We start from the raw sequence: 25,399 nt of genomic DNA on the forward strand, positions 1-25,399 counted from the left end.
TGGAGCAGTCTGTCCCTGAAGGACTGTTCTCCCGGTGGGTGACCCACATTGAGGCAGGATGTGGGGAGCTGCCCCCATGCAAGGCCCCATGCTGGAGCAGTTCATGAGGAGCTGCAGCCCACGGGAAGGACCCACGCTGGAGAAGTTTGTGAGGGACTGTCTCCTGTGGGAGGGATCCCTCAGTGTAGCAGTGGGAAGTGTGAGGAGGCCTCTCCCTGAGAAGAAGCAGTGGCAAAGTCCATCTGTAATTAACTGACCGCAACCCTCATCCCCTACACCACTGGTGGGGAAGGAAAGGGAGTCCTGAGAAGAGGAGGGGTGGGGGGAGGTGTTTTTAAGACGGTTTTATTTCTCACCTCCCTGCTCTTATTGTTCCTTTAATAAATCAAACCTTTTTCTCCCTGAGTCTGTTTTGCCCGTGACGCTAACTGCCGAATGATATCTCTGTCCTCATCTCAACTCACAAGCCATTTGTTATATTTCAATCTCTCCTGTCCAGTTTAGGAGGGGAATTGATTTTCTGACTGGGGGGACATCAGGCTAAACCACAATTCCTCATTTCACTATCTGCATATCTTTTAAGAGTCGATTGGTTTCCTCATCAATAATTTTTTGTTCCTCCTCAAAATTTCTGACCGGCTGCATTTAAGGCTGCATCAGCTCTTAAAAGCTTTAGGGAGCAACAGCCCCAAGAAATACATTTACATTTCATAGACCAGTTTATTACATTTGGCAAAGCCAAACTAGTGAAAATTTTAGTCCTCTTAAAAATTTACCACTATTTCACTCACATAAAGCCAATCCTGAAATTGTAATGATAATTCTAATTTGGGCAGAAGCAGAATTGTGGGGAAGAAAAAAAAAAAAAAGGCAAAGGGGTTTTTTTTTTTTTCTCAGCTGAGTGTCCTCCAGCTATAGCTGGTGAGTTTCCTCTTTCAGCATCCTTCCCTGGAAGGACTGGATTGAATATTCCATCTTGATTCTGCCCTTTTCCTGTTTCTTAATGGGCTACCATCAGCAGCATTCCATGGCAAAGTTCAGTCCTAAGATGTCTATCTCTGTACATGGAATAATGGGAGACAGTCAAATGGAAGGTCTCATGACATCTACTTCTTTTGTTTTAATCACCTCATGCATATGACCACTACGGTTATAACAATGTAAGGAGCATAACCATTCGGCACTTTTTGAGCCCTTATTTTACTTCCCAGTGTTTCAACAGTAAGAAAAAATATGTATCCCATCTGAAAAGATCCTCTAGAGGCAGCTCCTTTGCATTTACTTACCGAAGAGAATCTTCTCCATCATGAACTTCCTTACTTCTTTCAGTGCTATATTCAGTCCAACAGCCTAGAAGCCCACAGAGGCAAAAGAAACATTTCTTTTGTGTTAATGATTTGAAGCTTAAGTTAAATTAAAAGATACTTCCAATGTTTGCACTTCTTAAGTGTAAGATGAAATTCAAGAAGCGTGACTCACACTTCAATTGTTTACAGAATTTTTTATTATTCTGAAGATTGTTAAGCATCTTGTTTCCACTGCTGTATGTTTTATTGAAATAAAAGGTTATCTGCTGAAAAAAACAACTTCTTTTTCAAGTTGCTTAGCCATATTTTGGCTTGCGGGGTTAAAGACAGCTAAGTGAAATCTTGTCACATGGATTGCCTTTAACTTGGGTAACCATTTAATAGAATCTGTGTACTCTTGAGAGGCCAAGCCTCCTCAATGGCTGCAACTATGGCGAGATAGATATGCAAAGACACTTCTGCTTTTCACCTAAGTTGATTATGGATATAGTGAATGTCATCTTTGCTTCTATGAGTAATGCAAGAATACTCTTATTTCAGAATTTTTGGTAATATCTTTATTATTTTGATAATAAAACTAGAGTTTGTAGTTTTAAAAAGTTGTTCTACCACTGAAAATGAGGCTGATTAATACATTATGGTGCAACCATGTTCTTCTGCAGTCTCCCATTGCATTTCACCATCACTTTTTTTCCACACTGCTCTGGTAAAGGTACAGGAGTTTCAGTACAGTTACTTATGACAGACTAGTGATCTTCCCAGAACTGTGAGCTCCAGACTAACTAATAATTGCTTAAGGCAAAGATATAAAACAGGACCAAATACTGGAAAAGCTCTAACTTGCTTTTTACACATCAGAATCATCCACCCTATCAGTAAACAATGTTATTACACTTCTATCATGCAGAGATATACGGTACATCATAAGGCACTTTATTACATGAAAAGATAGTGTAAAATTGTTTGCGGTAGTAAAATATCTTGCAAAAAATCTGAAGCTTTATAAAAATATATTGCAATACTGCCAAAAATAGTAAGGTTTGGGATACAGGTCTTATCTAAAGCTTGTGAATAAACCACAACTTGCCCCATTATCCTATCCTCAACATGAAGAAAAAGTACGCATAGAGGAAAAACATGAAGTTAGTTTGGCAAGTTTAACTCTGAAGTTGATAGGGTTCCTGCTGGTGACAGCTCTTAAAATGGAGGGCTGACAGTTCCCCACCAGTAAATAGTTCTGTACATACCACACATACTAACTTTGTATCCACCATGTTGGCAAAGCAAAACAGAAAAGGGAGAGTACTTAATGTATGACATCGCTTGAGCTGCAATGGAAGAGCCTAAAAGTCACAAATGATTCCCTAAACAAAGTTATTTTACTTGCTGACTCACATGCAACATCCACGCGAGCCATCAAAACTCTGGGCACACGGGGAGCTGCTGAAGGAAAACAGAATTCCGTGTGAATTCCCTGAAAAGAGGTTGTTTGAAAACACCCACGCTCCAGTCCGACGCAGGCTGAGGGTGCGCCACGGGGGCAAGCTCAGCCGCTGGGCTTCAGGGACTCGTACCCTTCCCTCAGCAGGTCCCGCCACGTTCTGAGGAACCGAGCGTTCTCCGAACACTTGCTGGCGAGCTCCTCCACCTGGGCCGACACGGCCGACGTCGCCTCGAGGATCTTCGCCAGTGAAAAGGCGGCCTGCAGGAACGACAGAGAGGCTAGGGGTCTCCGGCACCCGGCTGGCCCCTCTCCCAGCCGCCTTCCGTGAGGGGATTCCCGCCGCCCGCCCAGCCGTGCGCCGGCACTTACATCACCGATCTGCATCTCCACCTCCTCTAGCATCTCCTGCGTATCGCCAGCCGGCAGCTGCGGCAGCCGCGAGCCCTCGCTCCTGCCAGAGACCCGCGGTGGCCCGGCAGCGGGTGACCGCTCAGGCACCGCGGCGAGCTGCAGCAACCCCGCCTCGGCCGTATCCATCTCCCGCTCTCTCACAGACACCGCCCGCCGCGCCACCCCGCCATATCCCGGCGTGCACTGTGGTGCAAAGGAGTGCACGCCGGGAGTATTAGTTTTTCCTGTCGCAGCACCGGGCACCAGTAGCACGACCGCCGCCCCGCCTTCAGCGCCGCCCCGCCTTCAGCGCCGCCCCGCCTTCCTTCAGCGCCGCCCCGCCTTCCTTCAGCGCCGCCCCGCCTTCCTTCAGCGCCGCCCCGCCTTCCTTCAGCGCCGCCCCGCCTTCCTTCAGCGCCGCCCCGCCTTCCTTCAGCGCCGCCCCGCCTTCCTTCAGCGCCGCCCCGTTTCTTCCGGCGGGTTTTGCCGCCGGGCACTCTGGGAGCTGTAGTCCTGTCGGTATGAGGGGGCGGGGCGGGGGCGCGGACAGCCGAGTGCGCAAGCGCAGCGTGGCGGAGGGCGGTCGCGGAGGGTGCTGAGGGGGTCGGGGGGCCGCCGTTATGCTGCTGTGTCGTTGTCCGTCTTCTAGCTCAGGTAACGCGCCGGCTCGCTCCGAGGGCGGCTGAGCAGCCCTAGGGAACGGAGCTTGGGCGGCCGCCGCTCGGCGGGGCGGGGCGGGGCCAGGCCGGCGGCTGGCGCGGCGCGAAAGGAGAGCAAAGGTCGCGGCCGGGACGCGCCCGCTCGTCTGAGCGGCGGGGCCGGCGGCGGCTACCGCGGGCCGGCGGGTGTCTGCAGCGGCGGCAGGGCCGCGGTCCCTCCGGCCCTGGCGGCCGCTGTCCACCTGCAGGCGCGCCCGAGCGGGACGGCAGAGCCTGATGCGCTTTTAATTAACGCGTTCTGGCTGGCTGTGACGTGGGGCATAAGCAGCGTAATTTTGGGGGAGAGTCATAGCAAGTGATACCTGTTTTGAAAGGGAAAATAAAGCGATTGCATGCGTACCCTTACTGACGAAACAGTTGTGGAGACGGCGTCCCGGTAGCCGTTGCTAAAGAGCTGCGAAGAGTAAATTTAGTTTGGTGTTGGACAGAACTGGCTGGGGACTTGCGCCTCGCAGCGCGCGGGCAGGTCCGTCGGCAGCACCACGGCGCAGCCTCAGTTCGCTCCCTGTGTAATGCGTTTTACCCTGTGTAATTCATAGTACTATCAGTTCGGCTCAAATAAAGATTCCTCAGAAATCAAGATAAGGTGTCATGTGTTTCTGTGGTTGTTTCCACGCTTATAAAATATATTGCTTATTGTCAGGTATTACCTGGTAAAGGATAATTAAGAGTGATGAGGTGACGCGATGATAGCTTTTGTGCTATGTTGGTTATATACAAAATTGCTCTTAAGAAACCGACATAGGTAATACTTATTACCTTGCATCTAGACACCAATATCCTGACTGTGTCTACAAGAGATTATAATGTTTGTGCAGGCCTTGCCAGTTGTCACTCTTCACAGAACATTTCAGTCACTGGGTGTTGGTGATTTTACTTGTGTCATTTTGCAGAAGTACTCTACCTTAAATGATATCCTTCTTCACCCATGAAAGTAGGGAAAGGGAGTCCTTAAAGGAAGGAAAAATACATGTCAAGGTGCATTAATTCATGGACATTTTAACTATAACTAGTTTTGATGCTAACAGTACTGATGTTCTGAGTACAAGTCACATATCTTTTCATAATTTTGCTGTGAAAGAGGAAAATTAGAAGAATGCAACATGCGATAGCCCTTCTGAACAGAGTACTACTTTCATTTGGTCCTTTTGCTTAAGAGATAATTATTCTTGCAACAAAATTATTCTTGCAATGCTTAATGTATCTGCAGCGGAGGTAAAAAGTCAATGGTGTTTACTGTTCGTAGTTTTGCATAAATTGTACTTGGGTTTCAGTCTGAGCTTTTATTGTAGGCTATGACATTTACTTCAGATGAATTGTCTATCTGTAGCCCAAACTCTGTATCTCAACGTACACTGAGATGTCAGGAGAGCTGAATTTGCATGTCCTGTCTGTACAGTTGTTTAGTTACTTTTAATGGAGCAGCTTTTTTTGTTTTGATGTAAATCTTTTGAAGTTCAAAATTAAGGAGGAACTTCACAGGTGTTTCATCTGTGTACATCCACGTTATCCTATGTCAGCTGTCCAAAATGGCTGGCCAGTGTATTGGGTGGTGTTATGTGAAGATTGCTTAAAAGGGAAGCTTTTTAATGGTTTTATTTTTTTTTCTGATATGGAATTATGCAGTGCACTCCCATTTTTTTTTGTTTAAAAATCTGTATTTATGGTTTCTCATCTTCTCTTGTCTCTGAAAAGTTGCTAAAATTTGGAAAGTGCCTGACCTGACACATTTGTTTCTTGGTTTTGCAGCACGTCAGTGCTTTCACACTCTAAAGCTGATAAAGAGAGACAGCATTCCATCGCTGCATATCGCAAGATGTGCCTCTACTGCCTCTGTGCCTCGCATTACCACACATTATACAATTCATCCTCGGGACAAAGACAAACGATGGGAAGGTGAGTGAAAAAGTGCAGTTTTTAAAAGCTTCTTTGCTGTTACTATTGCTTAGTTTTGAAGGTGCTAAAATGTGTTACTGTGGGGTTCTTTTCTTTTTGCAGGAAATTCTATACTCTCACATACTAATTTTGTGGTTGCTGTCTCACAATGAGTGTCTTTAATGCTATGAAATGGGATCAGATGAAACCTGATCCTAGTTATTTAAAGAAAATATATAAGCAGCTTTTGCTTTAGCTATCATCACAATATCTAATTTTGTCAGATATATATCTATTGGATTTTTTCAATTGTTCATACCATGACAGTTTGTGAGAAAATAAGATTAATACATATATCTGAGCATTCCAGCCTCTACATTTGACAGTTCTGGTGACTTCAATTCCAGAAAAGACACTGATTAATTCATAAAGTCATGTGTACTGATCAAGGGTCTGTTTTTCTTTTTATTCTCTCTTACCTAGAGTTTCACAGAGTGTGTGTGATACAGCTAGACTACTGGGCTCTTCAGCTTAACATTCTGAGGTGATATTTATGGTGCATAGAGATTGAGTACATTTTTTTACAATATATCTTTGTACAACTTAAAAAGATATAACTTTATATTGGGAAGGTAATGTCCTGCACTCATTCAAGTACTGAGGTGGGAATTCTGTTGAATATTTCTCTGCCTTTAATGCAAAGTAATACTTCTGGGATACCCAGTAGCCAGTATCACAGATCGAGGTTTAATGAGAGAGAGGGAGCCTCTGGGTGAAATTGGAGATTGGTTTATGATATTATCCTTTTTGTTTTTCTATCAAAGGGATAAACATGGAAAGATTTGCGGAGGAAGCTGATGTTGTCATCGTTGGGGCAGGCCCCGCGGGTCTTTCTGCAGCTATTCGTCTCAAACAGTTAGCTGCTGAGCATAGCAAAGAAATACGTGTTTGTCTGGTGGAAAAGGCCTCTCAGATTGGTGCACATACACTCTCTGGTGCTTGTCTTGAGCCAAGGTCCTTAGAAGAACTCTTTCCAGACTGGAAGGAACGAGGGGTAAGTATGTGCATATAAACACTGAAATTAATCACTAGCTTATAATGAACTCCATATCTGACTCGGTGTTCTGGTATGACTTAGTACCTTGGCACCATTGGTACTTTGTACCATTTTGAAATACATTGATCTAAAAGAGCAAACACTCCTGACCTTCTTTGTAGTCTGTTTCTTCTCGTTGGACAATGCTAAAGCATAATGTCTGCACAGATATGCTGTGACATTTGCTCTTGTATACAGTAGCCTTGCTGTGTATACTCAGTGTATCTGCTACATCCTGGGATGTGCTACACTTACTGCCTTTGTGCAGAATCCAGTTCCCCTACGCTGACTGTAAGACAGTTGATTCTTAGCAGTGTCAGACTTGTGCAAAAGCAATGATAGTTCTTCATAGTCTCAAAGTGACACACAGTACACTGATTTTTATGCAGATACATCAGTCTAACAGAGGCCTAAGATGCTCTTAGGAGGGAGGATAGCAAGAAATGAGTTGCCACCTCTGCCAGAACAGCCAGCAACCAGCTACCTGCTACCACCCGGGAGCAAGAAGCATCAGGCCATCAACTAGTTGTTTTGTCTTACTATGTTAAATACACAAATTGAGCTGCCTTCTTCAGAAAGATCTAGAATAGTGATGTAGTACAAGCTTATGTGCCAACTATAGAGGTAGTTTGCAAGGCCTTGTTCTGTTTTTTTTACCTCAGTAGTTGTGTTGATTTTTGCATGCTGACCACCTCATAAAGTACTGTATCTTCTCTCTTGTGATAACTTCTTAAAGAAGTGCTTTATTAAACCTTTACTTGACTGCCAGTTTAATTGTTTGATTTGATTTGTTGGTTTTGTTGAACTGGCTAGAAAAACATAACCCTCAGTGCGGCTTCTATTTTCTTTTTTTCTTTTATGTAGGCTCCACTTCATACTCCTGTAACTGAAGACAAGTTTGGAATTTTAACAAAGTCATCTAGAATTCCAGTGCCAATTCTTCCAGGTAAAGTTTAGCGAGGTGGTAAAGACTCATCTGTCTCTCCGTCTTTTTCACCTTTTCCATGAATCAAACAATTTTGACTCAACGTACTACAGCTAGTGTGTGTAGAATGTAGTAGCTTCCAGTGATGGGATCTGTGTAGATAATGGCAGTGGTAACTCATAATGTTGCTGTGAAGGTAGTAGTTGTAGAAGAAGATGTGACATCTGGTGTATATGAACTTTTCTGTTTTGCTTAGTGTTCTATGTGTGTGTGTGTTGGGTCTTTTTATTTTTGCCTAGGACTTCCGATGGTTAATCATGGAAATTACATAGTACGTCTGGGCCACTTTGTGAGTTGGCTGGGTGAACAAGCAGAAGCTTTGGGTGTTGAGTTGTATCCAGGCTATGCAGCAGCTGAGGTAATAATCAGTGTATATATGAAAAGTGTTTTTGGAACTCCCCTTCACTCCTAATTATTTGTACATTCACAACATTCCTTTTAACAGAAGTGTATTGTGAAAAACTGTGTTTCAGTGTCTGAATTCTCTCACCCAGATCCAGCAAAGTGCATGCGGATCATACAGTGTGTTAATAAATCTATAATCTTCGAGTTTCACCAGTAGAGATGTAGTACGTAGAAGTTCAACTTTTTGTGAATGAAGTGACAGATCATTAAAATGTTTTATTTCTTTGTTCAAATATTTCCAAAGGTTCTTTTTCATGAAGACGGTAGCGTGAAAGGGATAGCAACTAATGATGTGGGGATTCAAAAGGATGGAGCACCTAAAGTAAGTAGCTATCTTGCCAATAACTGGAGGTCTGATTAGGGAAAAGAGTGATATATCTGCTTCTGCTGCCGTCAGTAGTCTTGCTGCAGCCTAAGAAAAAGCATAAAATTCTGTAGCTATTTTGTTCTGTCCATATATAAAATGCATCGATTACCTGTGAAAGTTGTGGTCCCAGAACATTGTAAACTTTTTAGAAAAAGCCTTCTCAGAAAGGTTTATTTGAGGGTGACGTGAAAGAAGTACTGTAAGAACGTTTTGGCACATGTGAAATCGGGAAACAGAGCAAAAAATTCCAGGAACTCCCAGTAAAAAAGGTGCAAAGCCGAAATAGAAAACTGGTGTCCAGCTGGTAACTAGCAACATGGAAGAGAGTGTGCTTCTGGATGATTTGTTTTCTTTGATAATTACAACTGCAGGTGCAGTTGTTGATGGTCTTCCTACCTTGTTGGGGCAAGGTACACACCAAATCTTTCCAGGAGGTGACTCCCTGTGCTAAGTGTCAGACTTTGATTTTTAATAGAATGTAGAACCTGCAGTAAGAACGTTGCTTCTCTGTGCAATACATAGAGAGAATTTGGCATGTCAGAACAACCCAAAGCAACTTTCACACAGAATTCTTTGGCTACAGAAATTAAGGGTACAAGTTTTGAGGTTTTTTTTCTTAATATTTGTTTTCTTTCATAAGGTTTTTTACTAGTTACGTAGAGTTTCAAAGAGATATTTACTTTCAGATAAAAGTGTGGTCTATTTTTGCCATTTAAGGAAGGGGAAATTCTCATTCTTATTTTGAGAGAACGTGGAGGAGGAAGAGTTGACAGGGAAAAGTAATGGGTATTCCCGGTATAGTACTAGCTACCTCCTGTAAGGGACAGGCAGGCTCTGTTTTCAGGTGTGCATTTCTACAGTCAGGTGAGTAGCAAGTAACACACCTTGTTGCAGTAGTAAAACTGTATTGGAAATTTGCTGTGTGTTTGGGTCAAAATGGGAAGGAACTATGATTTTATTTTCTTAAAGCACACTCAAAACCTAGAATTCCTTTGTGTCTGTTAACTTTACTGTACATCATTAGTATGACACTGATGGAACTTTGAGTACTCAGGTGTTTCAACTGTCAGGTCAGCTGATGCTACCTCCAGTAGCAGCTAAATAGACATAGGTGCAGGTAAATAGACATAGTTTGTACAACCCTCAAGGCTAGAATATTGTCAGAGCCTAATCAAGTAGACTGTGGTTAATGAATAGAGTTTCACCTTGCAGTCAGCACCAATCGAACAAAAATATCAAACTGCATGTTGATTTTTGTGTAGATACTGGAGGAAGATGTCAGCTATGAAATACAACTTTATCACATTACTAATACCTTTCATGAATTTCTGATGTGGAGTTGTAGTTAATTGATTTACTTTATATAAATCTGGTTCAAATTGGACAGTATATATTTTTAATCTTTAGATCAAGTATTAAGTTCTTGTAGTTCTCTTAGTATTTTGTAAGCCTAATTCATTGTTGTCAGACTGACAATCAGAAATACAAGGAATACAAGATTTTGACCAATTTTTGGTGTATCTCCTATTTAAAGGTAATTCCCGACTAGAGGAAACATTTTCATTCACTAGCCTTTTTCAGAGGTTACTCAAGCAGTAAGTTCCAAGCAGTTTGCACCCGAGAGGCAATTCAAAACCAAAGCAACAAGCTTCTCCTTGGACCTATACTGACTTACCTTGAGATGCTGTTATTGAGTACTGCTGGGTATCTTCATCCAAGACTGTTTTCATTATCTTTTTCAACATTAATCTTTCTGACTCAAATCAAGCTTCTTTTCTTTTTAAAAGGCTAGGGTTTTTCCCTGCAGGGTTATGTGTATTTAGAGTCTTCTCAAGCATCATCTAGCAATGTTCTCCTTCAGTGCACTCACAAATGCAGGTGCATGTTATGCTCACACACAAGGCTCTTAATCTCAACCTCGTTGGAATTTTTTATGTGATTTTTTTTTTATATAATGATACTTAGTTTAATTTTACTGTGTGTTTTAACATATAAGACTGGTGTAATATTACAGTAACTTTTATTTTGAGGTGGTGGGGGTTTTGGGGCAGGGGTGATGCAGGTTTTTCTGATCTGATGTTGCTGTCTAGCCTCTGTCTTGTGAAGGGAGTTTTACTGTATGTAATGTTTTTTACTGTATGTAATGTTTTACTGGATGTTTTACTGTAATGCAACTTCATGAGCAAAAATTAAAGCGTGAAGTTACAGGTTAAAATTCTGTGTTCAGTCAAAGTTCCTTTGCACCATATGGATATGCAGATATGATACAAATATGCTCCGATGTGGAAGTGAATCTCTTTTTCAGTAACAAAAAATCAGTAATGGATTGTGTGTAGTGCTGCATTACTAGAATCCTCTTACAAGATTTGTCAAGGTTGCATTGTGGTTAGATGGAGAAAACAACTAGACTAGAGCCATAGCTTGCAGTGGTTTGTAGGTTCTGGGCAGTGCCACAAAGTAGTGTAAAATGTCATTTTAAAATGACACTTTAATGTCCTCCACTTTCTTACTGTGAGTTTGCTATGGCACAGACCTACTGATGAAATGCTCTACTTGCAGGCTACTTTTGAAAGAGGCTTGGAACTACATGCTAAAGTCACAGTCTTCGCTGAAGGTTGTCATGGACATCTAGCCAAACAGCTGTACAAAAAATACAATCTAAGGGAGAAATGTCAACCCCAGAGCTATGGCATTGGACTGAAAGAGGTATATATGCATAACTTTATCGCCTGCATAATTTTAACAACTAAGGAAAATACTGTGAAGCAAACAGTTTTTCTTTGCTTTTAGGGTAGTTTGTGTAAGACATTAGAATGATAGATTTTGAGTTACACTTTGAGACTTCAAAATCTTTGATATTCTAAACCTGATCAGAGAAGTTGCTCCTTGAATTTTGTGGCTCTAGAGGTACCTATGATTCGTATCCACTCTTAGTGTCTTAATTTGATTCCAAATCGTGTTCATTTGTGAAATCTGTTTTCAATACTTTTTACTCATGCTGCCTAACTTTAGGGGGTTTTGATACCTGAGGAGGAAGAAGAGGAAAGGCTTTCTATGGGTTTTCTGTATATTAATTAGAGAAAGAAAAGAGCTGTTCTAGATGGTAAGTCATGGTTTTTGAAACTTCTTCTGGATGAGCTTTTTTTCACCCTCTCAGATCTCTTCAATGAACTTACAAAGTGAGGATAGGGATCAGGTTTCATTTTTAAAGTATGTTATACTCAGGAAATGCCACTCATGAAGAAGAGCTGCATTACTTAGGATGCGTTCAGAGTTTGACTAGAACATTCTTAATTTATTACTATAAGCAGGTGCTTCCAGCTACAAAATAACTTGTTAAAGAATTATTTTACACTTACATAGAGAATAACCACTCTGAAAATGGATTACATAGTCTTGGTTGCAATTTCTAATACCTAAGTTGTCATTAAAGGAGGGGTTTGCTGCACAGATCTTTTGCTTCAAGATGAACTAGTACCCATACTGTGCATATTTCAGGTTTATTTTTACTTTGGACTACCTCTGACCTAGTCCCATGGATTCAGTGCCCTTTCATGACTGGCATGTTTTGAATGGGCTTCTGGAGCCTGTCTTACAGTTTAGTTTCACGTGAAAGGAATCTAGTTGATGCCTTCCACAGCTGCAGTATGAAGCAAAGCAGAGTGAAAGGGAGGAATTTGGAGTCCTGCTAAAAAAATATTCTCCTTAATAGAAACTGAAACATTAATGTAGATGTATCCTCTATGCCTGAGCCAATCTAATGGTCTTCAACTGCCCTTCTGTCATTGGAGTGCATCTGGCACATAGCTCCGTGGTGAAGAGACGTTTTGTGAAGTGAGCAGAAAGTTGTTTCATTAGTGGAATCACAGAGATGCTTCTGTGGGTTCACCGTGGGTTGAATGAGCACTGGAGATGTGTAGGAGAAAGCAGAGAGAGGAAAACCTGTCTGACAGCAAATATTCAGATCAGCTCAGGCATATTGTTAAGTCTGACCTTGAAAAACTTGTGAGGAAATTAGTGATTCATGTGAAAAAATTGTGAGGTTTTTCTCCTTAGCAGAAGTATCTATCGGAGTCACTAATGTAAAAGCTTTTGAGGCTGAATGAAAACTTTAGGTATAGTACTGGAGTCTCAAGTCTCATTTTCTGATGAGCAACATTTCAAGAAACAAGGGTATTAGGGAATTCATAGATGGTAATCCTAAAACTTATTACCTGGTATTTTGCTGTCTGAATTTATGCATTGGTCATAGCAATACATTAATTTTATTCTGTGTTTCATTGTTTATTTGTCTTTTATTATATTACTGAAAGTCCATTACTTTCAGTATAAAGTGATTTGTTGGTCATCTTCATTTCAGTTATGGACTATTGATGAAAAGAAATGGAAACCAGGAAGAGTAGAACATACTGTAGGCTGGCCTTTAGACAGACATACATATGGAGGATCTTTTCTTTATCACTTAAATGAGGGTGAACCTTTAGTTGCTCTTGGATTTGTGGTAAGTAAATTTTTGGTTTTTTCATGCTGGTTTGTTGTTGTTTGGTTTTCATCTTTATGCAACTGCATTTCTGTGTTCTGATGTTAAAATTAAAATAGAAGGAGGATAGGCCAAATTTAGTACTTTCTTAATCTTAAGTGCACTTATGTCCATATTAAGGAAGGCTAATTTGACATATTAATCTCTCTTTAATCTAATGTCTTTTGGAAAACTAAACACATTTGTGTGGTGTTTTAGCCCTGGCTGGCTTGGTGCCCACCAAGTTGTTCTATCACTCCCCCTCCTAAACTGGCCAGGGGAGGGAGAAATATAACAAGGTTCATGAGTCAAGAGAAGGACAGAGAGATCACTCAGCAATTAGCATCACAGGCTCAGCCTGGGGAGAAAAGGTTTGATGAACCATCAGAACAGGGAAGAGAGAAATAAAACCAAATGTGAGGTCCATCCCACAGGAGATAGTCCTGTATGAAGAGAAGCCAATGTAGCTCTTCACAAACTGCTCTAGCATGGGCCCTTCCATGAAGGCAGGTCCTCACACCCTGCCCCAACGTGTTCTCACCAGGAGAACAGTCCTTCAGGTACCGATTACTCCAATGTGGGTCTCACAAGATCACAAGTCCTGGCAGCAAACCTGCTCTGGTGTGGGCTCCTCTCTGTCCATGGGCTCCCAGGTCTTGCCAGGAACTTGCGCCATTGTGGGCTTTCCACAGAGTCACAGCCTCCCTCAGGCATCCACCCACTCCGATGTGGGGTCCTCCATGGGCTGCGACTGGATCTCTGCTCCCCCGTGGCCTCCATGGACTTCACGGGCACATTTGTCTCACCATGGTTCTCATCACAGGTCACAGGGGAGTCTTTCTTCCAGTGCCTGGGCACCTCCTCCCCTTCCACTGACCTTGGTGTCTGTGGAGATGTTTTCACATTCTCACTGCCTTTTGCTGCTAAAGTTCAGCAACTGCACAGCAACTTCTTCCCTTTTCTCAAATACGTTATTCACAGAGGCGTTACCTCAGTCACTAATTGGCCAGGCCTTGGTCTGTGGCAGGTCCACCTTAGAACTGACTGGCATTAGCCCCATCAGCTACAGAGAAGCTTCCAGTAGCTCTTTGTTTAAAGAAGCCACCCCTGTAGTCTCCTCATTACCAAAACCTGGTCCAGGCAAAACCACTACATTTTGTTAAAGCCCAAACCAGGTAATGAATTAAAACTGTGCTCACACAGTTTTTTACAAGTTAGGAAATGTCTGAATCACACATACTTAGTATGCGAATGGAATGAGCAATTCCATTTGTTCATTCTCGTGCCAACCATGGGTACAACTCCACTTCGAGAGATGCTTGTAAAGCAGTGACACTCTGCAGTTCCACATGCAGCATCCCTTCCCTTTTTGAGCTCTTCAGTTTCATCTTACCATTCTTCAGTGCCATTCACCTTCCCCTCTTTAGCTTCAGTCTTTCTGAACTGAACAGGCAGCTTCTTCCTTCTTATTGCCTCTTTCTCAGAGGAACTGAATTCACTAGAGACAAAGTCTTGTGTCATTCTGCTTGCCAGTGATGCAGGGAGCAATGGTGGGAAGTGCTTTTCTAGCACCTACAGTCCTAAATGAAGCATACGCTGTTTATCCTAAGCATGTGCTTTGTACATTAGTGTTGTGATTAGTCAGGCACACATCTGGACTTTAGGCAGCATAAGAGTGAGGTGACAGTTTGATCTTCCAGATTGCAGGATTCTGGAGTGTGTGCAGGTGAAAACTATTTTTATTTAACCATGTTGTAAGAAACATTGAAAAAAGTTATCTTTTCTCAGACACACATGGTTGTCCCAGGCAGGTTTCCAATATTGAAAGGAGGTACAGACAGCAGACATTCAAGTTCTGTTTGCTTATAGAAGAGTAGAGAGGGACAGAGAACTTCTGGAGAGAGTCCAGCACAGGGCCATGAGGATGATCAGGGGACTGGAACATCTTTCATACGAGGAAAGGCTGCGGGAACTGGGGCTGTTTAGTCTGGAAAAGGCTGAGACTGAAGGGGGATCTCATTAATATTTTCAACTATCTAAAGGGTGGGTGTCAGGAGGTTGGGTCATCCTTTTTTTCTATAGTAGCTAGCAACTGGACAAGGGGTAATGGGATGGAGCTGGAGCACAAAAAGTTCCACTTAAACATAAGAAAAAACTATTTCACTGTGAGGGTGAGGGAGCCCTGGCACAGGCTGCCCAGAGGGGTTGTGGAGTCTCCTTCCTTGGAGGTCTTCAAGACCCGCCTGGACATGTTCCTATGCGACCTGATCTAGGTGAACCTGCTTCTGCACGGGAGTTGGACTAGATGATCTCTAAAGGTCCCTTCCAACTCCTACCATTCTATGATTCTATAATTCTTAGAGAGAATAGTGATCAGTAATATTCATGTTATCTCCAGTTCAGATAGGAGAAAATCAACTTTTGTGTAAACTCACAAGCACTTTTTCATCTTTGAACTTTACATCAGTGTCAGTCTGAGCTGATTCTTCTAGTAGGACTATCTTGCATTTATTTTGAATATTTTTCAAAAAGTAAATGCAAGCAGTGTTCTAAAAGCAGTGAGCTGCCAGAGAAATCAGAGCACTGTTTGTTGCTTATTTGTCTCTAACAAAGCTTATAGGAACCAGAAATAATCCCTTTCTCAAAAGAGGAAAAAACATCAATGTAAGTCCTTCTAAAAGTATATTAAAGATGGGAAATGCAGCATATACCTTTGGGCAAATTCTGGAATGCTTTGCATAAGAATCCTGGGCATCCATCCAATTGGCAAAGTCTTTTTGCCACCCCATTTTCTGCTTTTTTCATTGCTCCCCTGTGCTTTATACAATGGCCCAACTAATTGGAAACGATAATTGACTCTGCTAAATGATCTGAAGAACTGGTTAAAATATGTGAGCAGAAGGACATAACTATCTAGAAATAATTGTTTACTTCTTCTAGGTTTTCTAGGGCAAAGAAGTATTGAAATATAAATGTAAACCAAATTTTCACTCTTATCCTGCCCATTAAACCATAATTAATTTAATTTTGTTATTTTTTTTCAAAGACATATGCAAGGTGGTTACAGTGCAATTAAATATTATCCGTGCTTCAGGTTTCAGGTAGGGCAGAGAACAGTCTTGTAGCAGCAAATTCTTATATTTGCTTCTACTGTATTGTTAATAGAATGTGGTTTTGGGAGTAATTTCTTGTAAATAGAAAGATCCTGAAGTTGGTTTAGTGTAAAATAGATTTAAAGAGTTGATGTGGTAATATGTGGTTGCTTTCAAGCTTCTGTTGAAATGTCATACTTTATTTTCATTAATATTGTACCATTTTTCTTCTTTTAAGGTTGGTTTAGATTATCAAAATCCGTATTTGAATCCATTTAGGGAGTTCCAGAGATGGAAGCATCATCCTAGTGTACAGCCTACTTTGGAGGGTGGAACAAGGATTGCCTATGGTGCCAGAGCACTTAACGAAGGTGGTTTACAGGTAACTTTTTCATGAGGTTTTTTTACTTTGAGTTTTTAGTGCTGCAGATGCGAGTTGCATTTGGGAAACAACTAAACAAATAAAGCTGAATAAAGACAAAAGTTTTACCAGACAGAAAAACCTTGTTCTCTTGCTGGTTACTGGCTACTGAGATTTGCTAGACTTAGGCTCTGCATTCTAAAAATATTCTGGCATACTCACTTTAGTTTCTAAATTAAATACAAAGTAGATTTTATATTGCAATCAAATATGTTCAGCAGCAAAAAAGCTAGAGATAAATCTGTTGTTCCTGTAACCCCAGGAAGCAGAGAGTGGCACCATTCCTCTGTTGTTCTTGTGGGACCAGGGAGAGACATATCTTCCAAATTACTTATTTATGCTAGCAGAGGGAATTTCTGTCCAATACTTGGCCCTTAAGTCAATGATGGTGCTGAAGTTATGTGGCTTGGTAGGTAGGTCTTTACCTTGTCAAGTACAGGTTTCTTCAGTATCTTTCATGCACAACTTAGAATTTCTGCTTTCCTGGGAGACTGAATACTTTGTTTATTTTGTTCCCTTAAGGAGTCTAAAAGGTGAAAATTTAGAAGTGTTTTCATTAAGACTTAAGATCAGTTTAAATGACTGGAACAACTTGCAGGACAACAGTCTAGAAGGTGTGGGAGCACCAGCACAGGCTGCCCAGAGAGGCTGTGGGGTCTCTTCAAAACTCACCTGGACACGTCCCTGTGTGACCTTATCTAGGTGAACCTGCTGTAGCAGGGATGTGGGACTAGATGATCTCTAGAGGTCCCTTCCAACCCCTGCCATGCTGTGATTCTATGTATTTAACAGCTAAAGTCCTGTCAGCTTCTTGTGGGAATCTTGAAACACAAGATTCCAACATGAGAAGTCAACACATGGCTGCGTGTCCTGGGCTCTCAGATCCAACTTCTGGACTCAGTTTAGAGGTTAAAACTAGCCTGAGTGTTCATGATCTGCAGCCTGTGTGTGGGACCATTCCATTCTGCTCTCTGGCTGCTTTGCCTTTTTTTTAACCTCTTCTTGGGTATGTGTGTGTGTTCACATGGTTTTTGCAATATAGGTAGAATTTCAGCAGCAGTGTATCTCTTGTTACAGTCTTCTGGAATTAGGCTTTGACACCAGTGTGCATGCCTGGGACCGAGTCATGTGGATTCATGCAGCAACTTCTTGATTACACACATGATACACATTTAATCAGTCTGGGGGTCAATTACTATGTCCACTCTGAAGTGAATGTATATTGTGCCACATTGTAACACAGCTGTGATACTGCTTATTTTGGAAACCATTGTGAGTCCATGATTAGCACAGATAAAATGGATAATCCAGTGCATGGGGTGCAATGAGAAGTTCTCTTATATAAAAGCCTAGATTAAAACATTTTCGTAATTTCTGTCACAGATAGTGACTATTGAATTTCTGGCTTTGATGAAGTAGCCAGATTGTGACTTCAGTTTCATACTCAAATCATGTGGCCGAATGAACACGGTGTTTTTTAAGGCACAAGATATTCTTTTTGTTCAGCTACACAGACAGTAGGACTACAGCTTTTATGCATCTCTGCCTAATCTTTGGACTACTTTGTTGGACTTAAAACAGTGCAGATTGCACTCATATAAAAGCTTGTTTTGTTGGGTTTTAACTTCCTGTAGATAGAATTGTCTAGTTAATCATGAAGTCACACTTTAAAATGGCTTTTTTTCTTAATACTAGCTTCTAGTAAAAAAAAAAAAAGCTTTATTGATGATTCAGTTAGGAAGATTTTTAAGATTAGCTCTTCTTTTGCATGTGTTGCTTTGATTAATAACTGAAGCAGTCTGACTCATTTGCATCACTGCAGTCCAGGAATATTTTCTTATGTAAGTCATTCTGTAGCTTCAGTTTTCATTTTGGTGAGAGTATTGCATCAAATAAGTGTATAAAATTACCATACGTCTAAGCTTTTTTTTGTCTGTTATAGGTAACCTTATGACTATGGTATTTATTTCACACCAACTTAGCATCGTTATGTCTTAAAGAGTGCTCTTGGATGTTTCCCTGATTTTTTAACTTGTTAGTGTATGTGGAAGGAGGAGACTTTAACTGGCATCTATATAGCTGTTAATTCTTCTGTTTATTAAAATTGCAAAATCAAGCACTTAAGACATTCCCATGCAACCTCTGGTTTGTCTCCATTTTATCAATAACTTTAAAATGGTTTGAGTTCTGTGGGGAAAAAAAAGATGTTGCTGTTGTTGAGCAACGTATATTGTGAGTACTGGGGAAAACACACTTCCTATCAATGACCCATGTAAATATCAAACATTAGAATCAACAGATTTTCAACCCTGACCTGAACTAATGTGGCATGTGGGTTTGCTTGTGTGCTGACAGGGAGGACTCTGCAGGGAGCAGGCATCTGCCCTTCTTCCCTGCTCAAAACCAGTCTTGTTTTGTCCCTTTGCTACCAGGAGGGTGGTGGCTTCTCCAAGTGTTCAAGACTGAAAAGGGTTTTGCCCTGTATCTTGTGGGCAAGGAGGGCTTACGCCACCCTGGTATGATATGTTCCTTCAGCTGACTGTGAAGACAGGCACTAAGTGCTATAGCACTAATAATAATAATTACTAACAGAGCTGCGATGCCTGTAACCTTTCGTATTATATGACTCATCTTTAATCTCATTTATACTTTGACAGTATGTAGGTCACTGGGTACCTATTAAGTGAAACAGTTGTTGTAGAAGAAAAGTACTTGATCACCATCTTTTTATGGCATTCAAAGAGTCAGTCAAGAAGTCTTTCTATGCTTATGTCAGTGCTGCATCATTGCATCCTAAGAGATAGGACAGAATAACTGTTCTCGGCCAAGGGTCTTGTGAAAATAGAGGCCATCCTGCCTACTTAATTCTTTTGAAATACTGTTACACAGCTGAATTTCTGACTTCTGGTCAGTGAAAAGTAAGTTATAAGTTGTAGTTGTGTTTTCAGCCTAAATTACTTTTCCTACAAACCAAATCACTGAGTCTGTGATTAAAAAAAATTCTCCAAAACACTGGTGAAATGCCACATAGTACCGCTATTTTGTTTGTGACTACGCTATAAATATTCAAAAGTAACCAGCCCTGGATGAACAGTAAACAAAAAACAATTGAACAGACAGAAGAAACACAATGTTTGTTTTAGATTATCTTGAAAAATGTATCCCTTGAAATTCATGAAATAAAACTACTTCTTTGTGGTCAAATTATTTAGGCTATGAAAAAAAATTAATTCTTTCAGGCAGCTTTAATCAAGGCAGGCTGCTAGATCCACAGTTGCTGTTCTGAAGACTTTTGGAGGAAGGCTGTATTCCTAACTGACCTCCAGCAGTTTCACACCTACAATTTCATCACAGCTTTCTGCTTAAAGGGCTGCAGTCAACCTGCATGTTGAAACCATTCCTTGTCTAAAGTCTTAACCTCATCGGATGAGGGTACGGTGAGGTCTTCCTTAATACAGCTGTCTAACATAATATATTAATACTATAGAGGTGATGTTTTCAAATCATCTGTCTTAGGTTTTTTAATTGACTGTACTCCATGACATTATGCTTATCATAGAAAGGGAGTAAGACAATGACTTTGCACCAAGAATATATGTTTGTTGGTTGCCAAGCAATTACCAAAATAAGTGGGACCTGAAAGGGAACAGGGAGGATACTGTGCAGTTGGTAGAAAAGATTTGTGGAAAAAAGCACTGATTAATGAACTGTGAGATGAGTTACATATAGCTTACTGTACGGAAATGTCCTTTTTTTTTAAAAAAAAGATAAATAGTTCACTTGAAGTAGGAAAACAATATTGCTGAGTGACACATTATCACAGCCTTGTTGCAAATAAAGCAACTGGAGAGAGAATTTGAGGAAAAATGTTATCATTATTTTATACCTCAGCACAATGTCTTTATTCTTACTTGCTTACTATGCCAAAATTCCTTGATAACATGGAATAACTGATGTATTTTTAGGTAGTGTACAGTTCCATTTCCAGAATGTTATTTTCACATTGAAAAACAAGAACAAACCAACCTACCAAACAACAACCTTTCTTTCTTTAGGGCCACCAAGATGATCAGGGGACTGGAACATCTTTCATACGAGGAAAGGCTGTGGGAACTGGGGCTGTTTAGTCTGGAGGAGATTGAGGGGTGATCTTATTAACATTTATAAATATCTAAAGGGTGGGTGTCAGGAGGCTGAGACATCCCTTTTTTTCTATAGTAGATAGTAACAGGACAAGGGGTAATGGTATGAAGCTGGAACACAAAATGTTCCACTTTAACATAAGAAAAAACTATTTCACTGTGAGGGTGAGGGAGTCCTGGCACAGGCTGCCCAGAGGGGTTCTGGAGTCTCCTTCCTTGGAGGTCTGAATATGTTCCTATGCGACCTGATCTAGGTGGACCTGCTTCTGCAGGGGGGTTGGACTAGATGATCTCTAAAGGTCCCTTCCAACTCCTACCATCCTATGATTCTATGATTCTGTTTCCTTTTCAGTCAATACCCAAACTCACCTTCCCGGGTGGGTTGTTAATTGGTTGCAGTCCTGGACTCATGAATGTTCCAAAGATCAAAGGGACACATACGGCGATGAAAAGCGGCATGTTGGCTTCAGAAGCCATCTTCAGCCAATTGACCAATGAAAACCTCCAGTCAAAGACCATAGGTAAGTCTCTGTACTTTGATTTATAATTACCTTGTCTTCCATTGGAATCACCAACAGCTTAGCAGTAATTAAACGTGTCTGAAGGAATTAGTTGGAGATGCCAGTAAATCATAAAACAAGCACAGTGGTCAAAAAAAGTAGCTATTAATTAATTACTATTTATATATCAAATTACTTAAAAATAAGGAAATTAATAAAGTTCTGCTTAGTTATTCTTAAGTATTGATCCTACTGCTAGAACAGAAATAGACCGACCTCTTAACAAGTATCTGAAAAGTAAGCTTATGCTTCCTGCACAAGTAAACAAGAATAGTATGTATTTTCCTACAAATATGTTAGCAATTGATGCTTTACAATTAAAAAAAAAGATACTGAAAGATTGCAGAATCAGAGACAAAAAAAATAAAGGAACAGATTAAATGTAAGCAAAACAGTGAGATTTTTCAAGTTTGCTCTTCATTATTGTTAGGATACTTCGTTCCTTCAGTCCTTTTTCTGTCTGAATTTTATAGTCTTCTCAGTTTGAGACTACATGTATTTGCTGTTACGTGTAATGCAAGCACGTTGAAGGAATCACCTGATCCTCACTGCATTGTAGCCTAAGCCGTAATTATTCCCTTAAATCTAAAGAACAAAGACTACAGATCAGAAGAACTCGATTAGAATTTGAGTTATTCTAGAGATGGACACTGTAGTCAAGTGCCACATGATGATTATTTTATAAATCTCTGTAGTGGTGGGTTCAGTCCCAGTAAGCTGTCATTCAGCTGAAACATGTAATACGTGTTGCCAGAGAGGGTATGCTGAGCAATTGAAACCTAACTAGTAGTACAACAGGCCAAAATGCTGAGAACCCATCTGAAACAATAAATGTTCATTGGGTAGCATGCCACTCCTGTTTGATTATGGACAGGTTTTATATGCTGTTTCCAATTTTGTTGAGACAGTAGGGTATTACAACCCACTTCCTTCTCTCTGCATAGATAATGACTTTTTTCAGACCTTTATGGGAGACAGAAAATATGGATCAAAGCATGTTTCCATCTAGAGACAGGGCTTTAAAATGTATTGTTTAGAATATCTATTTCTACACACTAGTAATGGAGAATGGTGAAGGAAAAGCTCTTGGAACATTTTCATTTGAAGAAACATTGTGTCAAGTGTTCAGTGTCTAGGATTTGTAAAGAATACAAGGCCAGTTAAATCAAAAGTCTGTAGTGAAATATAGGCCCCTCACTACAAAAAGGACATTGAGGTGCTGGAGCATTTCCAGAGATGGGCAAGGAATCTGGTGAAGGGGCTGGAGCACAAGTCTGAGGAGTGGCTGAGAGAGCTGGGGATGTTTAGCCTAGAGAAGAGGAGGCTGAGAGGAGACATGATCGCTCTCTACAACTACCTGAAGGAGAGTTGAAATGAGGTGAGTCGGTCTCTTCTCTCTAGTAATGAACGATAGGACACAACGAAATGGGTTCAAGTTGTGGCAAGGGAGGTTTAGATTGGACATGAGGAAGAACTTTTTCACCAAGAGTGTTATTGAGCATTGAAACGGGCTGCCCAGAGAGGTGGTAGAGTCACCATCCCTGGAAATATTCAAAAGATGCATAGGTGAAGGATATGGTTTAGTTTAGTGATGGGCTTGGCAGTATGAGGTTAGTTGTTGGACTTGATGATCTTAAAAGTCTTTTCCAACTGTAACGATTTTATATCTCATTAATTCACTGATTACAAAGGGAGAAAAATTGTGGGGCCATAGTCATAGTCACTTAAATTGGAATGTTTGTGGTTGCATCGCTTGTAAAAAACAAGCTTTGGAACTCGACATGTTAAAATTACAAACCTGGCTCATGGATCACAGGCAAACTCTTCTGATCAGGAGCTGTTTTCCCATAGATGTGCCAATACGGCAATCTGGCCATCTCTTTATTTTTCTGAGGCCTGAGGCAGTTTAGTGCTGCTTTGTTTCTGAGGCTACAGAGGCACAGTAGATGTCTGCTGGTAACTGCCAACACAAGGGATCTCACACCTAGTGATTTCTGGCATACTGTTCTGAAATTCTTATTTTGCTGCCTTTGTTGCTAACAGTTGCTTTTATTCAGCAATTATTTTTTTTCTTTCAAGGATAGTCTTTATGTACTGTAGGTACCTAACATATAACGTACTGCTTTAGGACTTGATGTGCAAGAATATGAAGAGAACCTCAAGAAGTCCTGGGTCTGGAAAGAGCTGTACGCAGTTAGAAACATCCGGCCATCTTGCCATACCATACTTGGTGTGTATGGAGGAATGATTTACACAGGTATATTTTATTGGCTCCTGAGAGGAATGGAACCATGGACATTGAAACACCCAGGTAATGTCATTTTCTCCTGAAAAAAACATACTAAATGTATACATAAGTCTTTTCTGGCCTTGGCTGAAGCTAGATCATATCGGGTCAAGTAGTAAGTCCTTAACAGTGTATAAAAGAAATAGATGGTAAGGCACTGAAGCAGACTTTGTCCTATTCTCTAGCATATAGTGTGAATGAAGACAGGAAAGCACTGTCCTACTTAGCATAGCTTTTTGTTTCATGAAAAAGGCTACCTTTTACAAAATACTTTGTACTGATGACAAGGGAAGTTAAAATAGCTTCACTGAATAGTTCTTGAATAACTGCAGCTTACAGTACTTCTATACTGAAACTTATTAAAAATATATTTAGGACCAGATTTTGCTCAGCTCAAGCCAGCCAAAGACTGTACGCCTATCGAGTACCCAAAGCCTGATGGAAAAATCAGTTTTGATCTCCTGTCGTCTGTGGCTTTAAGTGGCACAAACCATGAACATGACCAGCCTGCTCATTTAACTCTGAAAGATGACAGCATCCCTGTAAGCAGGAATCTGGCTGTATTCGATGGACCAGAACAAAGATTTTGTCCGGCAGGTAGGTAATAAAAATGTGTGTCTGAGCTGGTTTCAGAAGAAGAAACACTTGGGTGCTTCAGAAGTAGCCCATCTGGCTTACTACTTCAAGCATTCTATCAAAATCCTCCTCCTTGAAGAGGATTCAAGTGCAGGTCTTAAAATATATTAACAGTTCTTTCATGATGAAATAATTAGTGTAAATATGGAAGGTGGCAGGTGAATCACGTTAGTAATATACGTCCCTCGTTACACTTGCCAGTAAGTAGCAGAGCATAAGCGCAGGGGGAAGCTGTTCAGTGAAGTGATGGCTCTCTTTTGCTCTTTGCAGGAGTTTATGAATATATTCCCCTGGAAACAGGAGAAGGATCACGACTGCAGATAAATGCTCAGAACTGTGTGCACTGCAAAACATGTGATATTAAAGATCCAAGTCAGAACATTAACTGGGTAGTGCCTGAAGGTGGAGGAGGACCAGCTTATAATGGGATGTAAACTGATGGGAAATCAATTTGGTGGCTTCTGATCACCAACAGATAAGTTGGAGTATTTTATGCTGCGGTGTAATTGAAGTACAGCACTGAGTTGAATGTATTGAAGAGTTTCTGAATCTCATGTATGACCGTTGCATTAAGTGGAAAGGCAGTGCCTTCTGGTTAAACCCTAGCCTTATTTAAATAGGACTTCTTTACAGGAGCTGTGTGGCAGACAGAATCAAGTTCTTCTCAGGACTGATAGAGGAACTTTGGATCTTGGATTTATTGCTGAAGTTCAGTGATAACAGGAGTCATATCCAAAATCATGGGTATGGTGGAAGAATTTAGGGCCTACTCTTAAAAAAAACCAAAAGGTACTTTCCCTCTCTGGAGTGATTTACTATATATAATCCTACCTTGCAGTAGGAAAAATACATCAGTCTAAAAAACGTCACTGCTTTTAAGTATTACACATTTTACATCATAGTTGCAGGGTTGGTTTTTTTTTTTCCTGATGGTAACAGGGAGCCCATCTGCAATAAAACTAGTAAAGCCATTTAGAAAAAAAGTGTAATACTTGCACTTTCATTGTATGTCTACCAACACTGCTGTTGCTTATAAGAAATCAGGCCTGTTCTAATAAAAACTCTTAACAGAAACTGCCTAAATTGTCTTAGTGTGAAATCAAGCTTCTTAGGAAGCACTTGTTATAAGTGGCAAAACCACCCCTACTATTGAT

At 40.9% G+C, this 25,399-nt stretch overlaps 2 protein-coding genes across 2 annotated transcripts; one reads left to right on the forward strand and one right to left on the reverse strand.

Moving 5' to 3' along the window:
• Positions 1–1,849: 1,849 nt before the first annotated feature.
• Positions 1,850–3,412, reverse strand: C3H4orf46 (chromosome 3 C4orf46 homolog). The gene is made up of 2 exons (XM_010208742.2): positions 3,121–3,412; positions 1,850–3,009 (listed from the first exon to the last, which is right to left on the reverse strand). The coding sequence occupies exons 1-2, from the start codon at positions 3,286–3,288 to the stop codon at positions 2,854–2,856; spliced, it is 324 nt and encodes a 107-aa protein (XP_010207044.2). The 5' UTR covers positions 3,289–3,412; the 3' UTR covers positions 1,850–2,853.
• Positions 3,413–3,718: 306 nt separating this feature from the next.
• Positions 3,719–25,319, forward strand: ETFDH (electron transfer flavoprotein dehydrogenase). Its single transcript, XM_061992067.1, has 13 exons — positions 3,719–3,795; positions 5,610–5,756; positions 6,560–6,789; positions 7,696–7,777; positions 8,056–8,174; positions 8,466–8,543; positions 11,148–11,294; positions 12,949–13,089; positions 16,438–16,581; positions 21,115–21,283; positions 23,451–23,633; positions 23,985–24,206; positions 24,516–25,319. The coding sequence occupies exons 1-13, from the start codon at positions 3,762–3,764 to the stop codon at positions 24,677–24,679; spliced, it is 1,860 nt and encodes a 619-aa protein (XP_061848051.1). The 5' UTR covers positions 3,719–3,761; the 3' UTR covers positions 24,680–25,319.
• The last annotated feature ends 80 nt before the right edge of the window (positions 25,320–25,399 follow it).

This window comes from Colius striatus, chromosome 3 (genome assembly GCF_028858725.1).
Source record: "Colius striatus isolate bColStr4 chromosome 3, bColStr4.1.hap1, whole genome shotgun sequence".
NCBI classification, from domain to species: Eukaryota; Metazoa; Chordata; class Aves; order Coliiformes; family Coliidae; genus Colius; species Colius striatus.

Excerpts from the sequence above, each read along its gene's own strand:
- C3H4orf46 (XM_010208742.2), bottom strand. The coding sequence starts at position 3,288 with ATGGATACGGCCGAGGCGGGGTTGCTGCAGCTCGCCGCGGTGCCTGAG. Across the intron at positions 3,010-3,120 it reads TGGAGATGCAGATCGGTGAT|GCCGCCTTTTCACTGGCGAA; the intron begins GTAAGTGCCGGC and ends TCGTTCCTGCAG.
- ETFDH (XM_061992067.1), top strand. The coding sequence starts at position 3,762 with ATGCTGCTGTGTCGTTGTCCGTCTTCTAGCTCAG. Across the intron at positions 5,757-6,559 it reads CAAAGACAAACGATGGGAAG|GGATAAACATGGAAAGATTT; the intron begins GTGAGTGAAAAA and ends TTTCTATCAAAG. Across the intron at positions 8,544-11,147 it reads AAAAGGATGGAGCACCTAAA|GCTACTTTTGAAAGAGGCTT; the intron begins GTAAGTAGCTAT and ends CTCTACTTGCAG.